At 38.5% G+C, this 24856-nt stretch overlaps 1 protein-coding gene across 1 annotated transcript; it reads right to left on the bottom strand.

Annotated features, from left to right (window-relative positions):
• Positions 1-13808: 13808 nt before the first annotated feature.
• Positions 13809-15502, bottom strand: LOC124260172 (integumentary mucin C.1-like). The gene is made up of 2 exons (XM_046694429.1): positions 14546-15502; positions 13809-14324 (listed from the first exon to the last, which is right to left on the bottom strand). The coding sequence occupies exons 1-2, from the start codon at positions 15500-15502 to the stop codon at positions 13809-13811; spliced, it is 1473 nt and encodes a 490-aa protein (XP_046550385.1).
• Positions 15503-24856: the final 9354 nt, after the last annotated feature.

Genomic DNA, 24856 nt, shown 5'->3' with positions numbered 1-24856 from the left:
GTAACAAATGGTATTCTATAATGGGTAGATTAAATTCGCAACTGTGATAGTCTCTGTTACTTTCCTAAGAGTTGGGTAAGAGGCGACTAACGGGATCGGGTGGTCAGTTTCGCTGACTTGGTTGACACATGTCATCGGTTCCCAATTGCGCAGATCGATGCTCATGCTGTTGATCACTGGATTGTCTGGTCCAGACTCGATTATTTACAGACCGCCGCCATATAGCTGGAATATTGCTGAGTGCGGCGTAAAACTAAACTCACTCACTCACTCACTCCTAAAAGTTGGTTGAAGTATGGTAAAATCATTGTCATCCTGACCGGGAACATAAGCCCACGTCTTTCAATTTGTATTTACTTCTACAGCCTTGTTAATCGTAGAATAGGTGTTTGTTTAATCCATAATCGCCAATATCTGAAGGGAGGGAGGACTACATTCGGTTGCTGGTGATCTCCAGTCCGTTTTTTTCTGTGATAATCTATTTCTTTTACTGTCCTTTGTCGGACATATTTTATAATATAACCATATTTATTAACAATAAACGACTTGATTTAGTCACGACGTGTCTGAAATATTGTCGAAGTGACTAATACTTATAACTCACCCACTGAGATATTTCCTTTTTTTTTTTACAGATGTTATTTTCTTGAGCAAGTCATAATCTGCTCAAATGCCATACCTCTGAATAGATGTAGCGTCTGTGACAGTAATATCCAAGCTTTCAACACAGTGACAGGTCCGGTTCCCCGGAAAGAATGTTCCTCCATTCTCACATGGATACACCTGTACATAAATGCAACAAACCGTATGAAAACGCCGCTGGGACTATTTGTAGGAGTTAGACGGTCAGTGTTCACGAAAAGGCTAGTCAAAACAGTGAACTGCACCAGATATTTATGTCACCGTTGCGTCATATTTGCTATTAACATATCTGCTATGAATTGCTCGAGATCTTTACAAATTCATTTTTTAATTAAAACTTACTTTAATGATGTAATCCTGATAAAACAATTTAGCCCTAAACAATAGGGGAAAGAACCAGTTCGACCGTAAGTTAATAGTTGTGAAATGAGAAATACAGACTCGAGCTACACATGAAATAGTTGACGCAGTTTCCAAGGTCTCTTCCCTTTAAGGTTCCCAGGGGAATATAAAGAAACACAAATTATGACTGAATAGATGTCCAAGAGATGGCCCTCTGACTAAACACGTTAAAATGTCCCCGGCATCCCACTGCTAATGTCGGCAGGCAAACAGATGGAGCGTGGAGCAAAATCGGTCTACTCCCCAAAACATTTCTCTAGCATTTTAAGTATTTTCCTTGTGTTTAATATATATAATTAAAACAAATATTTCACCAATGAAACAGTTGACCTTACAAACCGATAAACCTGAATGTTATGATTAATGTGTATGTTGGTTGCCACAGCAAATAAATACTTATGAATTATAACAAGTTTTCACATAAGGCTTCTTTAAAAGCTTGTATTAATTGTCAGAGTAACTGACAGAGTAATTGTCAGCTTGCAATATTTATTTTACTGATTTGCGTACGCAATAATATTTTGGTACGCGAATATTCAGGAAATATACACTGTGACACAGCGTGAACAAATTATAGTTCCACGAGTGTGGTTCCTATTAATATCTAAATAATAAACATTCAGTTGATTGTCCAATTTTGATGTTGAGGTTGAAGAAAAGATTGACTCATGATGTACGTTTCAATAACGTCCGCAGAATAATTTGATTTCAAAATATGAATATGTCACATCGACAATATTTCAGCCATATCGTGACTAAAATAAGACAACAAAAGACTGTGAATCAAAAATAATATTAAAGATATAGAATTTAAAACTAGCATGTATTTCTAAAATATATATATATATCTATGCACAATACAAAATAAATAATGAGCTGTAGACTGCGAGAAACTGAAGGTAGATCACCCTACTAGAGGCCATGAAGACTTCATGTGCCGTTGTCTCCTGCATAGACCCTGGCTGGATTTACACCATTCCTTCCCTTGTTAGTGATCGTCGACAAATCTAGCCAAAATATCCACTTAAAGAATATAAAGTCACCATGGATCTGGTAATATTTTCTGCATGAATAGTAATCAGGGTCTAAAACCAAAATGATCTTAACCAAATGTGATGTCATGGAACACCTTAACTTTGGGAGACCCGAGCACACACTGTTTGTTTTATAAGGTAATTGTTGTACAGGCCACATATAACATGCTATGCTTGGTTTTAGGGTCAGACCTAAAACAGGTTGAGAATACAGAAAAGATATCTATGAAAAGGTAACCTGGGGCATCGACCCTAAGAGATCGCCTTCGAAATAAATACAGATGAATACATATATTAAAAAGTGACCATCCTCCTTTTTGTATACTTTGTGATGCATGAATCACAGACAGTCAAGCATAACTATTTCAATGTTTCATTGAATTATTGTTTTTAAAGAGAAACAGAGTTAACTGAAACATTTTGATTATTGTATACTTCTGTATATAGATAAATATCTACATTTGTAAATTATACAAGCAACTAAGATTGGTAGTTGGTATATTCACTGTGGGGTTACGGTACTGTATACTTTTTGTATATGTGAAGCCATGTATTTCAATGTAAAGTTAAGGCTACTTACAGTCCGTTTGAGTCAGAAACGGACCGATGAATTGCAAATTGTATCATTGTACAAAATTGCAACATAAATATAAATAGTACACATGTTTATCGTTAGTAATACCCAACAGCTTTCTTATATTTGAAAAATTTCCGGACTCCACCAAAAAAGTTGGTCAAGAAACTATCATCATTGAAAACGCAAAAGTTGTTATCTGTCGCGGCGGGGTGAAACCGCAGAAACGGAAAAGCCAGTCATGGCGGGGGACATCTCAAAATCTATTCTGGGAGACCTGTCGGTTCCTCATCTGTCATATAGTCACGACTTAAAGGGATGACAAGTGGTGCAACAGTTGCCTGTTGTAAGCCATCCCGAGACCAGTAACCTTGTTCAATGACGTTAGATACCTTGTTGACACAGTTTTGCCAAGTTTCAGTCGTAATTTTGTTAAGGGATTCCTTAACCAAAACCTCTACGTCACGTAATTTATAAGTTGTGTTTGATCTGACAACATCTCCTTTGACAATACCCCATATCATGTCAATGGGGTTAAGGTCACAGTGATAGGGTGGAAGTCGTAGAATATCGTGACCCTTACTTTTAAAGTAAGTAGAAACTTTGTAGAAAGATTCTGTAAGTAGCCTTAACTTTACATTGAAATACATGGCTTCACATATACAAAAAGTATACAGTACCGTAACCCCACAGTGAATATACCAACTACCAATCTTAGTTGCTTATATAATTTACAAATGTAGATATTTATCTATATACAGAAGTATACAATAATCAAAATGTTTCAGTTAACTCTGTTTCTCTTTAAAAACAATAATTCAATGAAACATTGAAATAGTTATGCTTGACTGTCTGTGATTCATGCATCACAAAGTATACAAAAAGGAGGATGGTCACTTTTTAATATATGTATTCATCTGTATTTATTTCGAAGGCGATCTCTTAGGGTCGATGCCCCAGGTTACCTTTTCATAGATATCTTTTCTGTATTCTCAACCTGTTTTAGGTCTGACCCTAAAACCAAGCATAGCATGTTATATGTGGCCTGTACAACAATTACCTTATAAAACAAACAGTGTGTGCTCGGGTCTCCCAAAGTTAAGGTGTTCCATGACATCACATTTGGTTAAGATCATTTTGGTTTTAGACCCTGATTACTATTCATGCAGAAAATATTACCAGATCCATGGTGACTTTATATTCTTTAAGTGGATATTTTGGCTAGATTTGTCGACGATCACTAACAAGGGAAGGAATGGTGTAAATCCAGCCAGGGTCTATGCAGGAGACAACGGCACATGAAGTCTTCATGGCCTCTAGTAGGGTGATCTACCTTCAGTTTCTCGCAGTCTACAGCTCATTATTTATTTGTGTTGTGCATAGATATATATATATATTTTAGAAATACATGCTAGTTTTTAAATTCTATATCTTTAATATTATTTTTGATTCACAGTCTTTTGTTGTCTTATTTTAGTCACGATATGGCTGAAATATTGTCGATGTGACATATTCATATTTTGAAATCAAATTATTCTGCGGACGTTATTGAAACGTACATCATGAGTCAATCTTTTCTTCAACCTCAACATCAAAATTGGACAATCAACTGAATGTTTATTATTTAGATATTAATAGGAACCACACTCGTGGAACTATAATTTGTTCACGCTGTGTCACAGTGTATATTTCCTGAATATTCGCGTACCAAAATATTATTGCGTACGCAAATCAGTAAAATAAATATTGCAAGCTGACAATTACTCTGTCAGTTACTCTGACAATTAATACAAGCTTTTAAAGAAGCCTTATGTGAAAACTTGTTATAATTCATAAGTATTTATTTGCTGTGGCAACCAACATACACATTAATCATAACATTCAGGTTTATCGGTTTGTAAGGTCAACTGTTTCATTGGTGAAATATTTGTTTTAATTATATATATTAAACACAAGGAAAATACTTAAAATGCTAGAGAAATGTTTTGGGAGTAGACCGATTTTGCTCCACGCTCCATCTGTTTGCCTGCCGACATTAGCAGTGGGATGCCGGGGACATTTTAACGTGTTTAGTCAGAGGGCCATCTCTTGGACATCTATTCAGTCATAATTTGTGTTTCTTTATATTCCCCTGGGAACCTTAAAGGGAAGAGACCTTGGAAACTGCGTCAACTATTTCATGTGTAGCTCGAGTCTGTATTTCTCATTTCACAACTATTAACTTACGGTCGAACTGGTTCTTTCCCCTATTGTTTAGGGCTAAATTGTTTTATCAGGATTACATCATTAAAGTAAGTTTTAATTAAAAAATGAATTTGTAAAGATCTCGAGCAATTCATAGCAGATATGTTAATAGCAAATATGACGCAACGGTGACATAAATATCTGGTGCAGTTCACTGTTTTGACTAGCCTTTTCGTGAACACTGACCGTCTAACTCCTACAAATAGTCCCAGCGGCGTTTTCATACGGTTTGTTGCATTTATGTACAGGTGTATCCATGTGAGAATGGAGGAACATTCTTTCCGGGGAACCGGACCTGTCACTGTGTTGAAAGCTTGGATATTACTGTCACAGACGCTACATCTTTTCAGAGGTATGGCATTTGAGCAGATTATGACTTGCTCAAGAAAATAACATCTGTAAAAAAAAAAAGGAAATATCTCAGTGGGTGAGTTATAAGTATTAGTCACTTCGACAATATTTCAGACACGTCGTGACTAAATCAAGTCGTTTATTGTTAATAAATATGGTTATATTATAAAATATGTCCGACAAAGGACAGTAAAAGAAATAGATTATCACAGAAAAAAACGGACTGGAGATCACCAGCAACCGAATGTAGTCCTCCCTCCCTTCAGATATTGGCGATTATGGATTAAACAAACACCTATTCTACGATTAACAAGGCTGTAAAAGTAAATACACATTGAAAGACGTGGGCTTATGTACCTGCTCAGGATGACAATGGTTTTACCATACTTCAACCAACTTTTAGGAGAGTAACAGAGACTATCACAGTTTCTAATTTAATCTACCCATTATAGAATACCATTTGTTACAAAACATATTAGTCATTAACTTTATTAAAAAGTCCATTGACTGTCTTTACTCTGAAATAGTTGTCCCTTGTGATGAACAAGTCAATACCGTCAAGCAAGACATGCTTGACCGTAGTTCTCTCATCAAGGGATGCAAAACTGAGGATCGTCACCTTTCAATAAATTTCCATGTGTATATCTACTGTGGCCAATACATCGTTGCAAGATGACCTCTTCACAGCTGGACTGTCAACTGAAATAGGTTTATCCGATAATTGATATTATCGCATGTAACTAATTGGTACCTGCGCGGGTGTTCCACGTCTTTCGTGTAAGATCTCCAAGGTAACATCTAACGATTGGTTAATAGTTGATGTTGGTGATGAAAGGTAGTGCCACAGATTTGTTGAGTCCTGCTTTAGCGTAGTTTCCTACAGAAATGAATATAGAATACCATTGTGATCAGGAAGATCACTTAAACTTCAGTCAATTATCACAGTAAACAGTAAAACCTTACATTCAGAATTGAAAATTTACCTCTTATCAAATAGTTTAATTTCCTTAATATTAATTATTTGAATTAATAAATAATTATGATTATAAATAGTTGTACGCTCAAAGGAGGTTAAAGTAGTATAAAATAATACGTAAGATCACATCAATCAATCAATGTATGTTTATCATTGCCAGACTTGGAGATTTGTTGGTTGTTGTAATGATCACCATTTTATGGCAGTCTCACCTTACCTGTCCATTACGTGTTAGTTTGGCGTCTTCATTAGCACATGACAACAATTTTCGTTTCAATTAAACATTTTGTTGCATGTTTTTGTCCATGGCTATTTGTATATGTCAGTGTTTATTGTGATATACGGAACATGTGATCCGCTTATAGTTTGAACATATGTCTAATTATTTTGCTGTCCTTTGATGCCTGGGTTTCATAATAACAACATATTCTATATGTCTGCAAAACCCTTTTTTGCCAATGTGACGAAAATGCAAATAGTTTATTACTTTGAAGAATAAATTATTTACTGTTTCAAAACTTTAACTCTCTTTCCTTTAATGGAGATTGTACAGAGACACCGCTGAAGGCAAAGGTTTACACCACGCCATGCAGGCATTGAAGTCTGATTATACCTTTGATTGGTATTGCGGGCCTTTGGCTAAAAATCTGACGTATCGAGTATCGAGTCTCGGCAGTGGCTCAGAGGCGACTTGGCAATAAGCAAGCGCAAACGGTGGTGGTTTTCTGCTGGAAGCAGGACGAAATACTGGCGTTGCATGGGAGTTGAGGGGCGACCCTTAGAGGAGAGGCGATGGTATCGGGATGATCAGACTGTGTGAGAGTTTATAGAAATGGAATGCCAAATGAGGAAAAGTCAAAAGAAATTGTTTTAAGATAACTATTTAAACGATCACTGCTATGAATTACGTCCTACCTAACTAAAATACAACAACCAGACACTTTCTCCCAGGGGAAAATAATGAAACGTCGAACTTTATACTTTAGACAGGACACATGTAAGCCACAATATCCCCAGAGATATAAATGCAGAACATTGTTCGGTTCACAGTCTGTATATCACAAGGTAAAGAGCACAGGATGACAAAGCGACATATATGCTTCCTCAGATGAACCACCATGATCCCGTCCTCCACTGACACAGAGGCGTAGACCAACAGTAACAAGGCAAACAAGTTATGCAAGTTAGTAGTGGACTTTTCACAACAAGAAATGGGTTGCTGGGGACCCATACTTCCCCATGTCCCCACAGAGCTCTTCAGTAAGGGAATTGCCAATTAGGATACATTAATTAAAATAGTTTTGGTTAATTACAGGCAATAATGAAGGACTCTGAAAGAATGGACAGTTTAGACGACCCTGTAACTTGTTACTAAATCCATATATTTTAGAGAGAAAAGTTATTGATACACAGAAACAACAAACAGATTCAGTGTTTAACTATTACTGCCGCCAATGTGGAAAGACAGTATTTCAAGTCCATAAGAACAGCGCAATTGACATGTGCAAATGTAATTCCCAAGCAAATTCAATATATCCGAAAAAGCACATCTATATACATTTACGTATTTGTGTAAATGTTTGAGTTGACTTCATAATTGATGTTAATGTGTGTTTCATTTTATTGGGAATCGATGTTGAGATATTGAGGGTTTTGTTTGCTTCATTTGATCATCCGTATCGGTGAGATTGCGTTTTGAGACATCAAGTGAGATGTAGGTCAAGCTTGGCCACCAGGTGCACGTACGAGATTGGCGTCTTCCTTAGACGACGGTGTATGGCTTTGTCTCATAGGCGTAATTGTCATTATCACTATGTTGATAGCGTGAGTCGTCCTGTGTTAAGACGTGTCAGCGTTTTAGCTGTTGCACACATACATCCTAGCCTGTGAGGCAACCAACGAGATCGGCAGGTCAGGCTCGCTGACTTGGTTGACACATGTCCCTGTATCAAATTTCGATCGATGATGTCCGTGCTGTTGATCACTGGAATGTCTGTTTCAGACGCGTGTATTTACAGACCGCCCCGCAGCCATATACTTGGAATATTGCAGATAAGTGTTTACAATCCCACACCATATCACACGGTGCAAAGATTTAAACCTGTCACACCGGGACATTGTGTTTTTCGTTGGTGTACCATTGTATTTTACTTGGTGGTCCTATGCAGACTGTGAGTGTTATAGAAGATACGGTTAGAATTAGTCTTCAGTATGCCATGCTTGTCGTAGGAGGCGACTTGGCGACCTGAATTGGTGGTCAGGCTCGACTTTGTTGACATATGTCATCGTATCCCAAGTGCCACATAAAATGACGAACACTATATTATTTACAAACCGATGCATCACAGCTGTAACATTGCTGAGTGTGGCCTAAAAGTAAACTTACTCAGTCACACACCCAATCAGCGCCTGTTGCTATGTCCCTATGGACGAGGGATAACTAACCTTGGCATAAGAGCACAAAGACCCCATGTACACAACAAGCAGCAATTCCTCCATATTTATTACACCACCAACATGTATGCTGAGAACGTTTGAACCCATCATCGTTTGATCCAGCTGAAAGAAGAAGGTGTTCATGTTACTTTGTATGTCTTTGTATGTAAAGCCAGGACTATCCATGACATTACATCATCTGTTGTCTTCACTCTAACTTCTGAAATGAAACATTGTTCTTGGTTCCATTTGGACACTATTTCAATTTTGGTTCATGCATCATTCAGCTGCAAATCACATTTAGGGAATAACTAGCCTTGGATTATATACACACACAAATCGAAAATAAGCACCATTTTCTCCACGTGTATTTTACCACCAACATGTATGTACAGTCATACTGGCGGAAGCGGCCACGTTTATGCAGAGCAGTGTATGTTGTTATTTTTGGAACAGTGTCCTGTTCCACTTTATGTTTTATATTTATTTTATGTAAACATATATCTATCACAAAGAGACAATACATTTTCAAATAAATTCACATAATTGTACCTGCTCTATATCCTGAAAAAATAGTACCTTGATCTCCAATTAGATTATATTTCATATGTGGCAGATACATTATTCTTAAACATAGTACCATACTTGTGGGTTTAATTTTAGTCTTGGTTGTGAGTTTCGCTCCGGAAACCAAACGTCTTAAGCCTGTTGCTCTATGCAAAGTTCACTTGGACGGGGAATAATTAGACCTGGAGTGAGTAAATGAGTATGCTTTTAGCAATGTTCCAACAATATCACGGCGGGGAAAAACAGAAATAGGCTTCACACATTGTACTCATGTGGGAATTCGAGCCCGTGTCTTCAACGTCACGAGCAAACACTTCAACCACTAACACTCCTAATTTGACTTGGAATTCAAATCCATAAAACTCAAAGCAGCCAGTAACATAAGATCAACAATGTATTTCACCCACAACACGTCTGCACAGTTATACTGTCGGGAGCGTTCTTATCTAAAACCAATTCCTATTTATGTATATGTTATGTTAACATAGATCTGTTGCTCAGAGACATCGTATTTTCAGATATAATCGCTTCATTGCATCCGCCCGAACTCCTGAAAATGTACATTGGTCTCTATTTGGATTTTATTTCCTATTCGAAAGATACGTATTCTAACACAAAATACCAGATTTCTGGGTGAAAGTTTTGACGGGAACGGGAACGTCGGTGTAGGCCAGTCTATGATACTACTGTTGTTGATGCCAGCAGAAAAGAGAAGCTTTCTCTTCCACTTTATGTATATATTATGTTAACATAGATCTATCAGACGGCCATAAATTATTTCATTTTCAAACATATGAACTTGATTGCATCAGCTGGTACCTCCTGAAATTCAACATTGGTCTCCTGTGGATTTTATAACCAATACACGATACCATGTTTCTTGGTCTAATTGTTGTTGTGAGTTATTTTCCCGATCTGACCCTATTTCCGTATGCATGCACATTTTTATTTGGGTTGGGGATAACTAGCCTTGGAACGTGGGAAATGACAACAAATGGCATCTACGGCACATTTCACCAACACCTTTTGAGTAGTTATAATGATAGTAGCGGGATCTCAGATAGAAAACAGGCAAAACCTTTGTTGGTGTGAGCTAAAGACGAGCAGAAGTTGGTTCCATGCTAGTTGTAAGTGTAAATTTGTCATAGTCTAGTTATTGTACTGCGATGTGTCGCCAGGTGTTTATGTAGTTTAATTTTGTTTTTATCTATATTGAGCCCTTAAAGTCACGATATGGCGGAACGTGTGAGTGAGTTGACATCGGCAATACATCTGCTATATTGTAGTGAGTGAGTGAGCTTATTTTTACGCCGCACTCGGCAATATTCCAGCTATATGGCGGCGGTCTGTAAATAATCGAGTCTGGACCTGACAATCCACTGATCAACAGTACGAGCATCGATCTGCGCAACTGGGAACCGATCACATATGTCAACCAAGTCAGCGAGCATGACCACCCAATCATGTTAGTCGCCTCTTACGACAAGCATAGGTTGCTGAAGATCAATAGTCTGGTTATGACTCCATCATAGACAAACTGACTTCCAATAACACGTATATTGGTAGGAAGTGGAACACAAGAGAGTTAGTGAGTGAGTTTAGTTTCACGCCGTTTTTGGCAATATCACGACGATGAAAACAAGAAATGGGCATCACGCATTGTACCTATGTGGGGACTAGCAACCAGGTCTTCGGCTTGGCGAGATAACGCTTAATCCACTAGGCTACGCCACCGCCCAAATGAAGATGGCATGAGGTGTATTCAGATATGAGTGGGGAATAACTTGCGTGTGTACAGATGAAAGTCCTACGGAATAAGTGCACTAAGTTAGATCTTTGTGCTTACACAACAAACCTGGGCCTAGATTTTCGAAGCTCTCTTAGCGCTACGATAGTCGTAAGTGCCATATAATAACATTAACTTACGACTATCTTAGCGCTAAGAGAGCTTCGAAAATCTAGGCCCAGATTAGGAGGGAATGAACCACAAGGAAGTAACTCGCCTGGAGAACAAGAAGTAACACAGCTTATCCACGTCGCCATACACGGAACTGAAACAATGAGAACAACACAATCAGGAGACAACATCCTGTCGGTAAACATTGTCTCTAGTGATCTACCTTCAGTTGTTCACAATCTTTTAGCCCATTGGATATTGTATTGTTATGTATGGCAATCTCTTGTGATTGGTACATGATGGTTTTATCTATAGTGAGTGAGTAAGGTAAACGTTAGGGTCACATCAGCATTATTGCAGCCATATCGTGACTATAAAAGACAGTAGACAGTAAAATAACTCGACTATGACAGAGTTAGACTAAGGCACGCTACCTTAAAAGGATAATTCTATACGCAACGAAACAAGATAAAAATGGGCCAATAAATGAACCGCCACTAACTGAGTAAGTGAGTGAATATTGTTTAACGCCGCATCAGCAATGTTGCAGCTATTCGCGGCGAGGCCTCCAACTGAAGGTAGATCACCATACCAGAGACCATGGGCACAGCATCCCTTCAGAAAGTGGCGAATTTGACAACTTTAGCCAAGTATCAAACGAACACATATTCTACGATTAAATCATAGTACAAAAACTGTACTTTGAATGATACAATTTTACGTAGCCTCTCAGGAGGACGGTCATTTTATACAACCTCAACTCCATTTGATGGTTTCTGCCAAACACAATCTCAGTTACCATATATATTCTACCAATCATAGACAGCATTTATTATATGCAAAACATTTCCATCAACATTTGTGATTCAACACAATTTCCAATCAACCAGGAATCTCGCCCCTTTAGAGGTAACTGGCCAGAACGCCTAAAGTGTCCTCCACATGGAAGTTACTCCATCGTTGCAGACTTCTGTGAAACGAATTCGTCATCATCACCTTCACGTGAGAGATCACCAAGTGAACTACAATGAGTCATTCACCAAATGTAGTTCAATAGAAGTACAGAGAACTTCAAAAAAGAACTTTGGTGAGCTACAGTTGTTAGTTCAAGACTTAAACCGTCAGCATTATGTCTCCAAGAGACCCATCTAGAACATACTGACACATGTGAATAAGAAGTACAAGTATCATCATTAATTTTCTCCCGGATAAAGCAACTGGAGCTGCTACTAAATTAGTTAAACAGACCATCATTCATAGTGCTGTTCATCTAAATACTCATCTTCAAGCCGTAGCTATTCGCCTTACTCTGCACATTGCATTTACTTTGAGCTCTTTGTGCATCCCATCTTCATCTGCACTTTGACCATCTGATCTTCAGAAACTGTATGATCAACTACCTAAGCCCTGTATTAACATTGGCGGTTTGAACGGGCACAACCATCTAAGGGAGGTACAAGTACAAACAATAAAGGCAAGGTTATTGAAGACTTTATTTCTGATAATAGTTTGGGGGTTTTAATTATGATTCAAGAACCTATTTACAACCTACTACAGGAACCTATTCTTCACTTGATCTGTCCCTCTTTGATTCAAATGTTCACAACGAATGTGAATGGTCTGTTCATGATGACCTTTGTGGAAGTGGTCACTTCCCTACTGTCCTAAAAGCTATCAAACCAGATGAAGATCCACCCTCATTACGGTGGAATAGTATGAAGGCCAATTGGTTCTTATATGAAACAATGTGTATTGAAAAGTTTAAACTTAATGAAATGTTTCAGATCCTATGCAGTTGTTTTCAGTTGAAATTGCAGACCAAACAATTCCTAAATCCGCTGCAAGTCCTCAAATTCGTAAACCAAGCTTTAATAACGAATACAAACGAGACGCAAGAGAGTGTAGGAACAAAGCGGAAACATATTTCCGCCGTCATCCTACAGAACATAACTAAAAAAATGTTAAAATTACTAGTGCTAAGGCTTGACAAATTCATAGCAAAATTTATTTGCGCACACCTTTGAGAGGGTACGTACGTCTCATTTCATTTGATGTATTTTTATATTTACCACCGTTTTAATAGTAGGATATTTGTTCTGTCAATGTTCGGCTAAATGTCTCGCCAACACCTGATGGGATGGTGTAAATCCAGGAGGGGTCCATGCAGGCAGCAAATCACAAACAATAAAGGCAAGGTTATGGTATGATGATCTGCCTTCACTTATATACTCAGTCCCTTTTTATATTGTATTGTTTTCTGTTGTGATACATTTTGTTATGACATGTTGGTCCTAAACCAAACCTGTGATACTCAGGTGTGTTACTGTCCTTTGACAGCAAGCTTTCATGGTATAGATTTGTATAGATGTAATGTACAGGTGGCTCTCGCCACTGTATGGCTGAAATATTACTGATGTGAAGTTACATATTAACTCACTCACCCTTAATAGACGATTGGGCCGAGAGACTTTCTTCCTGCGCCTGCAGTCATCAAGACCTGAAAATATATACTATATACGTGTGCATTTGCAGCATTTCATACGTTTGTTTCCGGAGACAAGACATACTTTACTATAATTGGTATATGGCTGAGATATTTTTCCAATGCGCAGTTACTTCTTAACATACTCACGCTTGTGAACAATAAACTTGGGAGTATGTGTGGTTGTCATCGTGGTAGTAGGTCTAGTTGTGGTTGTCATCGTGGTAGTAGGTGTGGTTGTCATCGTGGTAGTAGTTGTGGTTGTCATCGTGGTAGTAGTTGTGGTTGTCATCGTGGTAGTAAGTGTGGTTGTCATCGTGGTAGTAGTTGTGGTTGTCATCGTGGTAGTAGTTGTGGTTGTCATCGTGGTAGTAGGTGTGGTTGTCATCGTGGTAGTAGGTGTGGTTGTCATCGTGGTAGTTGTAATGGTTGTCATCGTGGTAGTAGTTGTGGTTATCATCGTAGTAGATGTGGTTGTCATCGTGGTAGTTGTGGTTCTCATCGTGGTAGTAGGTGTAGTTGTGGTTGTCATCGTCGTAGCTGTGGTTGTCATCGTGGTAGTAGGTGTGGTAGTCATCGTGGTAGTAGTTGTGGTTTTCATCGTGGTAGTAGGTGTAGTTGTGGTTGTCATCGTGGTAGCTGTGGTTGTCATAGTGGTAGTAGGTGTGGTTGTCATCGTGGTAGTAGGTGTGATTGTCATCGTGGTAGTAGGTGTAGTTCTTGTCATCGTGGTAGTAGTTGTGGTTGTCATCGTGGTAGTAGGTGTGGTTGTCATTGTGATAGTAGGCGTGGTTGTCATTGTGGTAGTAGTTGTGGTTGTCATCATGGTAGTAGGTGTTGTTGTCATCGTGGTAGTAGTTTTGGTTGTCATCGTGGTAGTAGGTGTTGTTGTCATAGTGTTAGTAGGTGAAGTTGTCATTGTGGTAGTAGTTCTGGTTGCCATCGTGGTAGTAGGTGTGGTTGTCATCTTGGTAGTAGTTGTGGTTTTCATCGTGGTAGTAGGTGTGGTTGTCATCGTGGTAGTATGTGTGGTTGTCATAGTGATAGTAGTTGTGGTTGTCATTGTGGAAGTAGTTGTGGTTGTCATGGTGGTAGTAGGTGTAGTTGTTGTTGTCATCGTGGTGGTAGTTGTTGTTGTCATCGTGGTAGTAGGTGTAGTTGTCATCGTGGTGGTAGGTGTGGTTGTCATCGTGGTAGTTGTGGTTCTCATCGTGGTAGTAGGTGTAGTTGTGGTTGTCATCGTGGTAGCTGTGGTTGTCATCGTGGTAGTAGGTGTGGTAGTCATCGTGGTAGTAGTTGTGGTTCTCATCGTGGTAGTAGGTGTAGTTGTGGTTGTCATCGTGGTAGCTGTGGTTGTCATAGTGGTAGTAGGTGTGGTTGTCATCGTGGTAGTAGGTGTGATTGTCATCGTGGTAGTAGGTGTAGTTCTTGTCATCGTGGTAGTACTTTTGGTTGTCATCGTGGTAGTAGGTGTGGTTGTCATTGTGATAGTAGGCGTGGTTGTCATTGTGGTAGTAGTTGTGGTTGTCATCATGGTAGTAGGTGTGGTTGTCATCGTGGTAGTAGTTTTGGTTGTCATCGTGGTAGTAGGTGTTGTTGTCATAGTGTTAGTAGGTGTAGTTGTCATTGTGGTAGTAGTTCTGGTTGCCATCGTGGTAGTAGGTGTGGTTGTCATCTTGGTAGTAGTTGTGGTTTTCATCGTGGTAGTAGGTGTGGTTGTCATCGTGGTAGTATGTGTGGTTGTCATAGTGATAGTAGTTGTGGTTGTCATCGTGGAAGTAGTTGTGGTTGTCATGGTGGTAGTAGGTGTAGTTGTTGTTGTCATCGTGGTGGTAGTTGTTGTTGTCATCGTGGTAGTAGGTGTAGTTGTCATCGTGGTGGTAGGTGTGGTTGTCATCGTGGTAGTAGGTGTGGTTCTCATCGAAGCAGTGGTGGTTGTCATCGTTGTAGAAGTACTTGTGGTCTGTAAGGAACATTAGCACTGAGCTGTATCGCGTGATGGTGAATAGAGATCTTTATTCATTCAGACGAAGAGCCTGGGGCATGTTGAACAGAATGTTCATATTCTTTTCCCCAGACACATCCAAGTCATTATTATTATCGTAAATATAACTGCTTTTAGAAAAGCGTTCATCTGTGACAATTAGTGACCAAGCCCTTAAGAAAAAATAAAGCTTGACGAAGGCTGAAGTGCCCTGAGAGGATATGTAAGCACACATCATACAAAGAATTGAATAATGTGATCTCCTGGTAAATGAGGAATAATGTTTATGTTGTTTGAATAATTGTATTGTAGAAATAACTGTGTTTACAAATCATTACAAATTACGGCAAAGGCATAATACTTCGCCTACAATATAGAGAATAAATACAATGGCAGTACAAATACAATAGCAATAAAATGACTATTTGTATTTGAGTGACTAAAAAATATAGTAAGGGATAATAATTGTCGCCAAGTTCCAACAGTGGTAGGGGCGGTGGGGTAGCCTAGTGGTTAAAGCGTTCGCTCGTCACGCCGAAGATCCAGGGTCGATTCCCTACACGGGTACAATGTGTGAGGCCCATATCTTGTGTAGCCGTCGTGATATTGCTAGAATATTGCTAAAAGCGGTGTAAAACTAAACTCACTCACTCTAACACGTTTTGTGAATGCTGGGTTATGGTAGAAAAAAAAAATGGATAACCTACAACATTACGGAATGTGTAAAATACACATACATTAAAACAATAAAAGATTTTCAGATATTTAATGATTGAATATTACCCACAAATTTGGAATCACCTGGAATATGCACATTAAGTTTAATGCTTTAACTCAATTTGAAAAATGATATATGAACTATGTATATGCACTGCAATTACAGACACCACACTTGCTGGTATTTATTTTAATTTTATTATTATCAACACAATATTACAGTAGGTTTTACTACAATTGACAACAGTTATACAGTACGCTTACTCTACATTAAAAGCTCACGACCTGTGAGAAGTGTTCAAGTACGTGTTGCGTACATGTATGGTCCTAACGGAAAGTATACACTTTTCTTTCGCGCAAGATAGCACTTTGAATTTAGCCATTTTAACCTTTAAAAAACAAATTAAACACACTATCGTGTTCAAGACCTAGTGTCCAAATGAAACACATCAATTGGACTTCTAATATCCATGGCCAGGTTTGGACACAACTGTGATCAGTTGGCAATAACATAATTGGGTAGAGCACCCGCACAATTGAAATGTAGACGGAGGCAAATATGAAATGTAGACGGAGGCAAATATGAAATGTGAGTGAGTGAGTTTAGCTTTTACGCCGCTTTTAGCAATATTGCAGCAATATCACGGCTGGGGACACCAGAAATGGGTATCACACATTGTCTCCATGTGGGGAATCGAACTCGGGCCTTCAGCGTGACGAGCGAACGCTTAACCACTAGGGTACCCCACCGCCCCAAATATGAATTGTGGATTAAAGGCAGATATGAAATATGGATTAAAAGCACATCAAATACCGTCAATATGCTATGGCTCCAGGATAGATTCAGGCTAGGTCTTCACCAACCCATATTTGAAGAGGCAACTAACGGGATGTGTGTGTGTGTGTGTGTGTCACGCAACAATATTCCAGCTATATGATGGCTGTCTGAAAATAATCCACTGATCAACAGCATGAGCATCGGTCTGCGCAATTGTGAACTGAAGACATGTGTCAACCATGTCAGCGAGCCTGACCACCCGATCCCGTTAGTCGCCTCTTACGACAAGCATGGGTTACTGAAGACCAATATTCTAACCCGGACCTTCACGGGTGGCAACTAACGGTATTTTGGTGGTTAGATTTGCTGACTTATTGATGTAAGCTTTTGTCTCTCAACGGCGTCAATCGATGCTCATGACAACAACAGAATTTTCTGGTCCAGATACACATCGAGACCACCCGGAGTATTGCTGGGTGCAGTGTTTAGCTATGCTATGGCAATGGACATTTCTTTGTGTTCAATACTGCGTGTTTGAGGTACAAGTACAGAAGCAAGGTGTAAAATTCCACGATATTGTGCCTAAAAGTTTTCAATGCTCGTATTTGGGTTATTTTACACCTTGACTTAGAGAGTCTGCCAACACATTTGTAAGTGACTAAGACGTTTAGAAATTTTCAAAATTCACAATTGATCCCATGTTACGCACTGACTGTCTTTGCACACTGACTGCAACAGTTACATGCAGTAAACAAACACGACTTACTTTGCAACAGATAGTTCCGGCTTTTTTACAGACTTTGTGAGGCAAGACCAGGCCACACACACTTGGCAGAACACAGGCAATCGGTCCTCCTTGGGGACACAATTTAACTGGAATTGAAAGGTGCACTTTGAACTGAACAAATTGGCAGAACACAGGCGCTCGGTCTTCTTTGGGGAGAAATTTTAACTGGAATTGAAAGGTACACTTTGAACTGAACAGATTGGCAGAACACAGGCGATCGGTCTTCTTTGGGGAGAAACTTTAACTGGAATTGAAAGGTACACTTTGAACTGAACAAATTGGCAGAACACATGCCTGTGGTCACCGTGAGGACAAATTGTAACTGGAATGGATAGTATACTTTGAACTGAACATATTACAGTGAGGTTAAAGAACTGAGAATATGATATGGTTGGTAACCTTTATAATTCAGGATTTTGATAGCACTTCTTCAGAACCGAGTTCCTGATCTTGCCGTTCAGTCAAAGGGGTTCTAACATCAAATAACATAATACTACAGGCAATTGTAATGCTTCACGCTTTGGTTTTTGGAGATTTGTCGTTTTCTTGAACATGAGTGAAACTGGTTTCGGTAGGACATGGTCTAAGTGCTTTGAAAACTACATTTTGACTTTGCATTCAGGTTACAGAAACACAGAAAACAAACACATTACCTGATTTGTGTTTCTTGGCCTGAACAAGAATGGTCCTCGCGAACTGACAAAATGGAAGCTTACTGGCGCCACACAGTGACACCAATTGCTTGTAACTGTATATGTCCACAGGGTCTAGTAACCCCAACAAAGCGGTGTCAGGATATTGTGGAGCAAGGTTACATCTGCTCCACATGCAGAATTCGGCCATGATGAAAAAGTTGGTACATGCCGCACTTAAAGCTGGGTGAGAGCAAACGACACGTGATGTAGTTGCAAAAATGATATCACAGTTGCTTAAAATAGCTGCTCTGAATTGGTTTGTTTGGAGGACTCCCCCCACCAAAGGGATCGCTAAGATATTTAGCCAAAATAACAGCATCTTTGTCTGACAATTCTGATAGCATAGTAACGTTTTCCAATTTATATACTTCCCAGAGGGAACGCACTGCTTATCAGATGTCTCATTAAAATAAGGCTATCTGCTGATAAACATTATCCAATTTCTGATGTGACAGACAATGACCTCACGCTAGTTGTATGTAATGTTTTCCCCCAGGTGTATATGTTTAATGCTGTGCGAGATGTACTGTAGGTCTAGAACGTCGGCGAACGGTGCTCCTGAATATCCTTACATTGTTGACATTGAAGTGTTCTGTCTGATGATCTGCTGACAAACGTTAAGGAATCTGGTCTCATTTTGAACTGCGATTTCAGACAGATACCTGAATAGTGAAAAAACATTGATGATCAATGCATTTGTACTGTCCTTAACTCAATGACATGAACTTGCAAGTGGATTTCCATATTGATTATTCGAATAAAAAAATTGCCATTTATAACAAAATGAATCGGACGTTAAAACGTAAGAATGACATTTCACCGGCCTGATGTGTTTTTTCCAAACTGGTAGAAAGTTTGTAAAAGAAATAATGTTACCAATCGCTTGTGGACCAGACAGTCGGGTTACTGACAAGGGCTTCGATCTACACAATTAAAACACTATGACATGCATCAACCATGCTGATCCCGTCAGTTGATAAGCTAAAGACAAGACCATGTTATATTTCTTCTCCCAGCCAATGAGTATTAATTGAAGTTTATTACTCACCCGTTGAATATATCACTGTTTAAAAAAATCTTCCATTTAATAACATCGCATGCTGTCGAAACTGTTGCCAAAGTACCAAAGTACTTTGACCAGTGGAACGTGACCGAAACAATGAGTGAGTGAGTTTAGTTTTACGCCGCACTCAGCAATATTCGAGCTATAATTATGGCGGCGGTGTGACCGAAACAAAATGTCGGCTGTCATTCACAACACATCGAAGTATAGATATTCATCTGTTCTTTGCACGGTTGAGTGTAATAGCATGTATATTGAAAAAATAATATGTTGGTTGAAGTCATTTGGTCCCATGTTCATAACCCCTTGGTTATGTTTTAAAAAATCAAATTAATAGACTGATGTTGACAATAATAAATGAAATAAATTCATATGCGTGACCCCTGTTATGACGGCGTAAATGCACTCGTTCTGAAGTTTGATTTCTGGGATATCCTTTTGCTAATGTTTGGTGAGTAATAAATAAAATACTGAACGATATCCCGCGTAAGACCATATTTATGAAACTCGTTAATGTTATTGGTATCTTACTCGCTTTTGCTCATTAGATACCGAGCGATTCCCTCGTTTCATAAATAGGCTGTCTCCCAAAACCCCTACAGCCCAGTACCCCTACAATTAGATAAAACAACACGCGACATTTACCTGCCTGGCATAATGAACTGACCCAAACGAGAGATTACAGGGTGGAGTATACAGTGTGAGATTAAGTTGCACAGAGTATACAGAAGAGAAGGAAATAAGATTGTGCTTTGGTTATTAGGGTTTTAACAATTTTAAATAATTGAGATGAATTAAATGACAGACAGACAGACAGAGTTTATTTGCAGTAAAAGGCCATAGGCCCAAAATACATTCAAAGGAAATGTCAGTGTAGTCAGGGGCACAATGTGCTTTCATGTGTGTTTATAATAATCCTTTTAACATAAAATAGATACAAGGCAACAGATTGTACAGTGTCTACATTAGTATTCTTGAAAAGATTTGCTAAAGAATATACAGTATAAGGCTTTTTAACACATTTGGTAATAAACCTCTCTCTTAGGTGTGAATAGGACTCACAAATGAACAGTACATGGAATTCATCTTCAATATAGGTAAGACCTTTAGATTTGCATGATATACAAAATCTTTGATTATAATCAGTGTTGTTATAACGCCCAGTTTCCACAGCTATTTTAAAATTACTACACCTAAATTGTGCTAAAACAGCTCTTAAATGTGTAGAAAGGTTAAACGATAAATAACATTCAACATTTAACGCTGATTTAAAATACTGATAATAGTTGCATTTGGAGGAATTACTCAGAGAAGAGTACCAGGACTGTTTTAAATTATCTGATAATCTTTGTTTAAATAAGCTTATAAACATCTTTACATCACCAACATCTTGGCTCAACCAAACATATCCGAAACCAAAATTAAACAGAAGATTTTTAACTTTTGATGCCCATGTAGTTCTACCACTATCATCTAAAGACTTGAGCATAAGGTAGCTTTGAAAAGGTAATCTGTCATGAGGAAGTTGTAACAATCTACACCAATATTTGATTACTCGGGTCATATAATTAAGTTGCAGGGGCAATCTGCCACATTCACCCAGGGCCATGGAATTACAAGATGTCCTATTTATTTTCAGATACTTTTACAAAAATCATGCTGTACCGATTCAATACTTTTACAATAGGAAGTTCCCCATATTTCTGATCCATAGCATAATATTGGTGTGATCAGTGCATCAAAATTTTGAATAGATCTATACAGTTAATGTTTCCGAATTTCCTTTGAAAGTGATTAATTGATAAAATTGCCTTTCTAGCTTGAGAAGCTAAACATAATTGTGCCCTGGACCAAACAAGTTTTGGTGTAAATATGATGCCAAGATATTTATAAAAGATACTGTTTCTATTTGTTCCCCATTAAAATACCACTTTTCATAAGATCTAAGAGGCCCACCATTTCTGAAAACAACCACTTTTGTTTTCTTAAGGTTTACTTTCATTCCTGTTTCCTCGCAAAATAATTCAAGGGCATTTATCTTTTCTGCAGTTGAATACAAGTGTCCGAAAGAGCCGAAACATCATCAGCAAACATAAGGGCATACACATTATTGAAAACAGCATTGACAAATATTCCCTTACCACCTTCATTTTCCATAATTGTGCATAAATGATTAATAAATATTATAAATATCTGAGGGCTTAAAATGCATCCCTGGCGGGTACCCACATTACAAGAAAATTGCTTAGAAAGTCCCTCAGGGGTTCTAATGCAGGCACATAGTGAATTATACATACATGTGACAATATCTAAGAACTTCCCATCTAATCCAACCTTATGAAGAGAATCTATAAGTATATCATGTTTAAGAGTATCGAAAGCTTTTGAGAAATCGATAAAAAGACAATAAAATCTGCCCTGTTTTTTACATGAATATTTCTGTATGACAGCCTGAAGTGTAAAAATGTTCTGTTGTAGAATAGTTTTCCCTAAAGCCAGCCTGATATTCACAAATGATATTATTTAAATCACACCAGATTTTTAATCTTTTATTTAGAATTGATGTAAATAATTTACAAAGGGAATCAATGAGGGATATACCACGATAATTATCGGGGTCGTTCTTGTCGCCAGATTTCAACAAAGGGCAAATAATGCTCTTACCCCAACTGGGAGGGAAACAGCCAGAGTCATAAATTCTGTTGAAAAGAACAGTGAGAGTAGGAACAATGAAACATCTCGACTCCTTTAGAAATTCATTTGCAATTCCGTCTGGACCAGGGGCTTTACTGACTGGCAAAGAGAGAATAGTTGTGGATATTTCTTGTTCGGAAAATGGTTGGTTCAAAAAAAGAATCATTGTTGTTTGTAGATTGTAAAGGTGAAGGTAAATGTTCTGGTGTGTTTTGCGAAGTATTAATGCATAACAGATTTGAGAAATGATCTGTCCACTGTTGGCATGTGATATTGGGTGAAAGTTGTGGTGAAGATCTGTAATTTTTAAGTGTTTTCCAAAATAATTTAGGGTTGGTGCTTGCTGCTACTAGTTTATCTTTCTGTTTATTTTGGAAATTTAATCTTTTTTTGCTTGAATGTACATTTGAATAGTGTTTGTAACTGTCTGAAGATATTAAAGTCTGCATTGTGATCTCTATGGGCTCTGAGTGCTGCATATTTGTCATGCTTTAAGTTTTCTAAGTCCTGATCCCACCAAGGTGGTTGAGTTCTTGTTTGTGAAGGAAATAAACCATTATATATGGTTTTGTGTGATCAGCTGCTTTCTGGAAAAGAGTTACTAAATGTGAAAGTGCTTGGTCGATATTGTTATGGATGAGGGCATTTAAATGACTGTATTGATTATTAAACAATGACCGAAAGTTTGTAATGAATGCACTGTTTTCATCCTTGCACCACATATATTTTGTCCATTTATCCTGTTTACCCTCTTGTACATTACTGTTTGAGGTAAGCGTATTAGAATAAGCAGTGGAGGGGAGTTTACTGTTAAGTGTGTTGATATTGAGTGTGCATGACAGTGGAAAGTGACATGAGTTATCTAATGTGCCGACATTAAACTGCGTGATGAAAGGGAATAGTGACGAAGAAGCTAGCATGTAGTCAACTACACTGCAACCGTTATAAGTAAAGCATGTGAATTGACCACATAAATCATTTGCTAATCTACCATTTAAGGCATGAATGCCAAAAGTGCAACATAATTCAGCAAGTTTTTCCCATAATTATTATAAACCTGATCTCTAGAAGATCGAGGCATATCAAATGTATCTTTGGGATAATCATCATTTTCATATACACAGTCAATATTATCATCTGGTATATAATCAAAGAAGTCTTTCATTCTAGCATTTAGGTCACCCCTAAAACAGATGTTTGTCAGGGTGATCTGCAGTGATTGTGCACAGATAATCTTCAAGTACTGACATGCCATCAGTGTCACTACCCTTATATATGGGAGAGTTTTCTGGCGACAAATATGGGAATATCAAAATAGTGTCCATTTCCCATCCATAACTAGTTGTGTAGAACAGAAGCACAACACAATTTTCGAAATGAGTGTAGATACGGCTAATGAGACCGCTGGAAAATAAGTGGTCCTTAATCAAAACAGTAATGCCGCCGCTATATCGGCCAAGCCGATGCAGTTTTTCACGCACACAGTTTATTGTTGTATAGCCGACAAGAAAATCGCTGAACTCATTGGCTTTGCGTACGAACGACTCACAGAAACTAATAATGTCGAACTTGGCACAATATTCTTTAATGGGAGATAACGGATTGTCGTATTTATGCAAACCTTCAATGTTCCAGACAAGAATATTTATTCCATGTTTGTTTACATCAGGGCCTTGGCCACTTCCTCATTTGTTCGGATTGAGAGTGGCCTCCCTTGCTGTTGATCTGCTTCCGGGGGTGTGTCGATCAGCTGATGGTGTAAACAAAGATCCACGTGGTGTAGCTGAAGCTGCGTCGGTGTATGAAGAGGGTTGGCTGGTAGGTGAATGAGGGAAGGAGGAAGTTCTACCTGCAACCTGAACAATGTCTTTCTTGCTTCTATCGTACACAAAAAGAAGCTCCGTCTACGATAAGTTTGTTGTGTCGGATTTTCACCCTCCGGTTTTCGTCTCGAGCTTGGACAAACCAGGGTGAAAGAGCACGTCTTTCTTCTCGGACTTTTTTGAGTGAAGTCCTCTGTGACACGGACGTCCTTACCGCTCAGTTCTTTCTTGGATTTCATGTAGACAGCACTTTTATCAGATGTTCTCATGAAGTTTGCTATTATTGGTGAAGTAGTTTTAGTAGGATTCAGACGGTGAGCTCTTACTATCACAATGTTGTTGATATCCTGTCTGCTCATGTGCAGCGAGTCCTCCATGAAATCACGCACTACATCCTCGGTTTGTTCCCAGGTTTCGTATGAATGACCTTTCGGCTTCAATCCGTGAAAAATCAGGTTATTTCTTCGACTTCGTGACTCCAGGTCGTCTAGCTTATCTTCCATGCAACTTAATTTATCTCTCAATTCGCTATTCTCGGAGCGTAGCTCGTTGAGTTGAATTTGAAAGTCGGACGCCATTTTGTCTATTTTTGAATTAAGCATGTCAAAGTTTTTATTATTGTCACCTTTCATTTCAGTCAGCATCGTGATGATTTCATTTGGTTCCCTTCCACCTGCAGCAATGCCCAGTGAACCTTCCCGATCGCCTGT

Source organism: Haliotis rubra, unplaced genomic scaffold (genome assembly GCF_003918875.1).
Source record: "Haliotis rubra isolate DU_JTF1 unplaced genomic scaffold, ASM391887v1 Scf752, whole genome shotgun sequence".
Lineage (NCBI taxonomy): Eukaryota > Metazoa > Mollusca > Gastropoda > Lepetellida > Haliotidae > Haliotis > Haliotis rubra.
The sequence above is the reverse complement of the archived record's forward strand: the minus strand, read 5'-3'. Positions and strand labels throughout refer to the sequence as shown.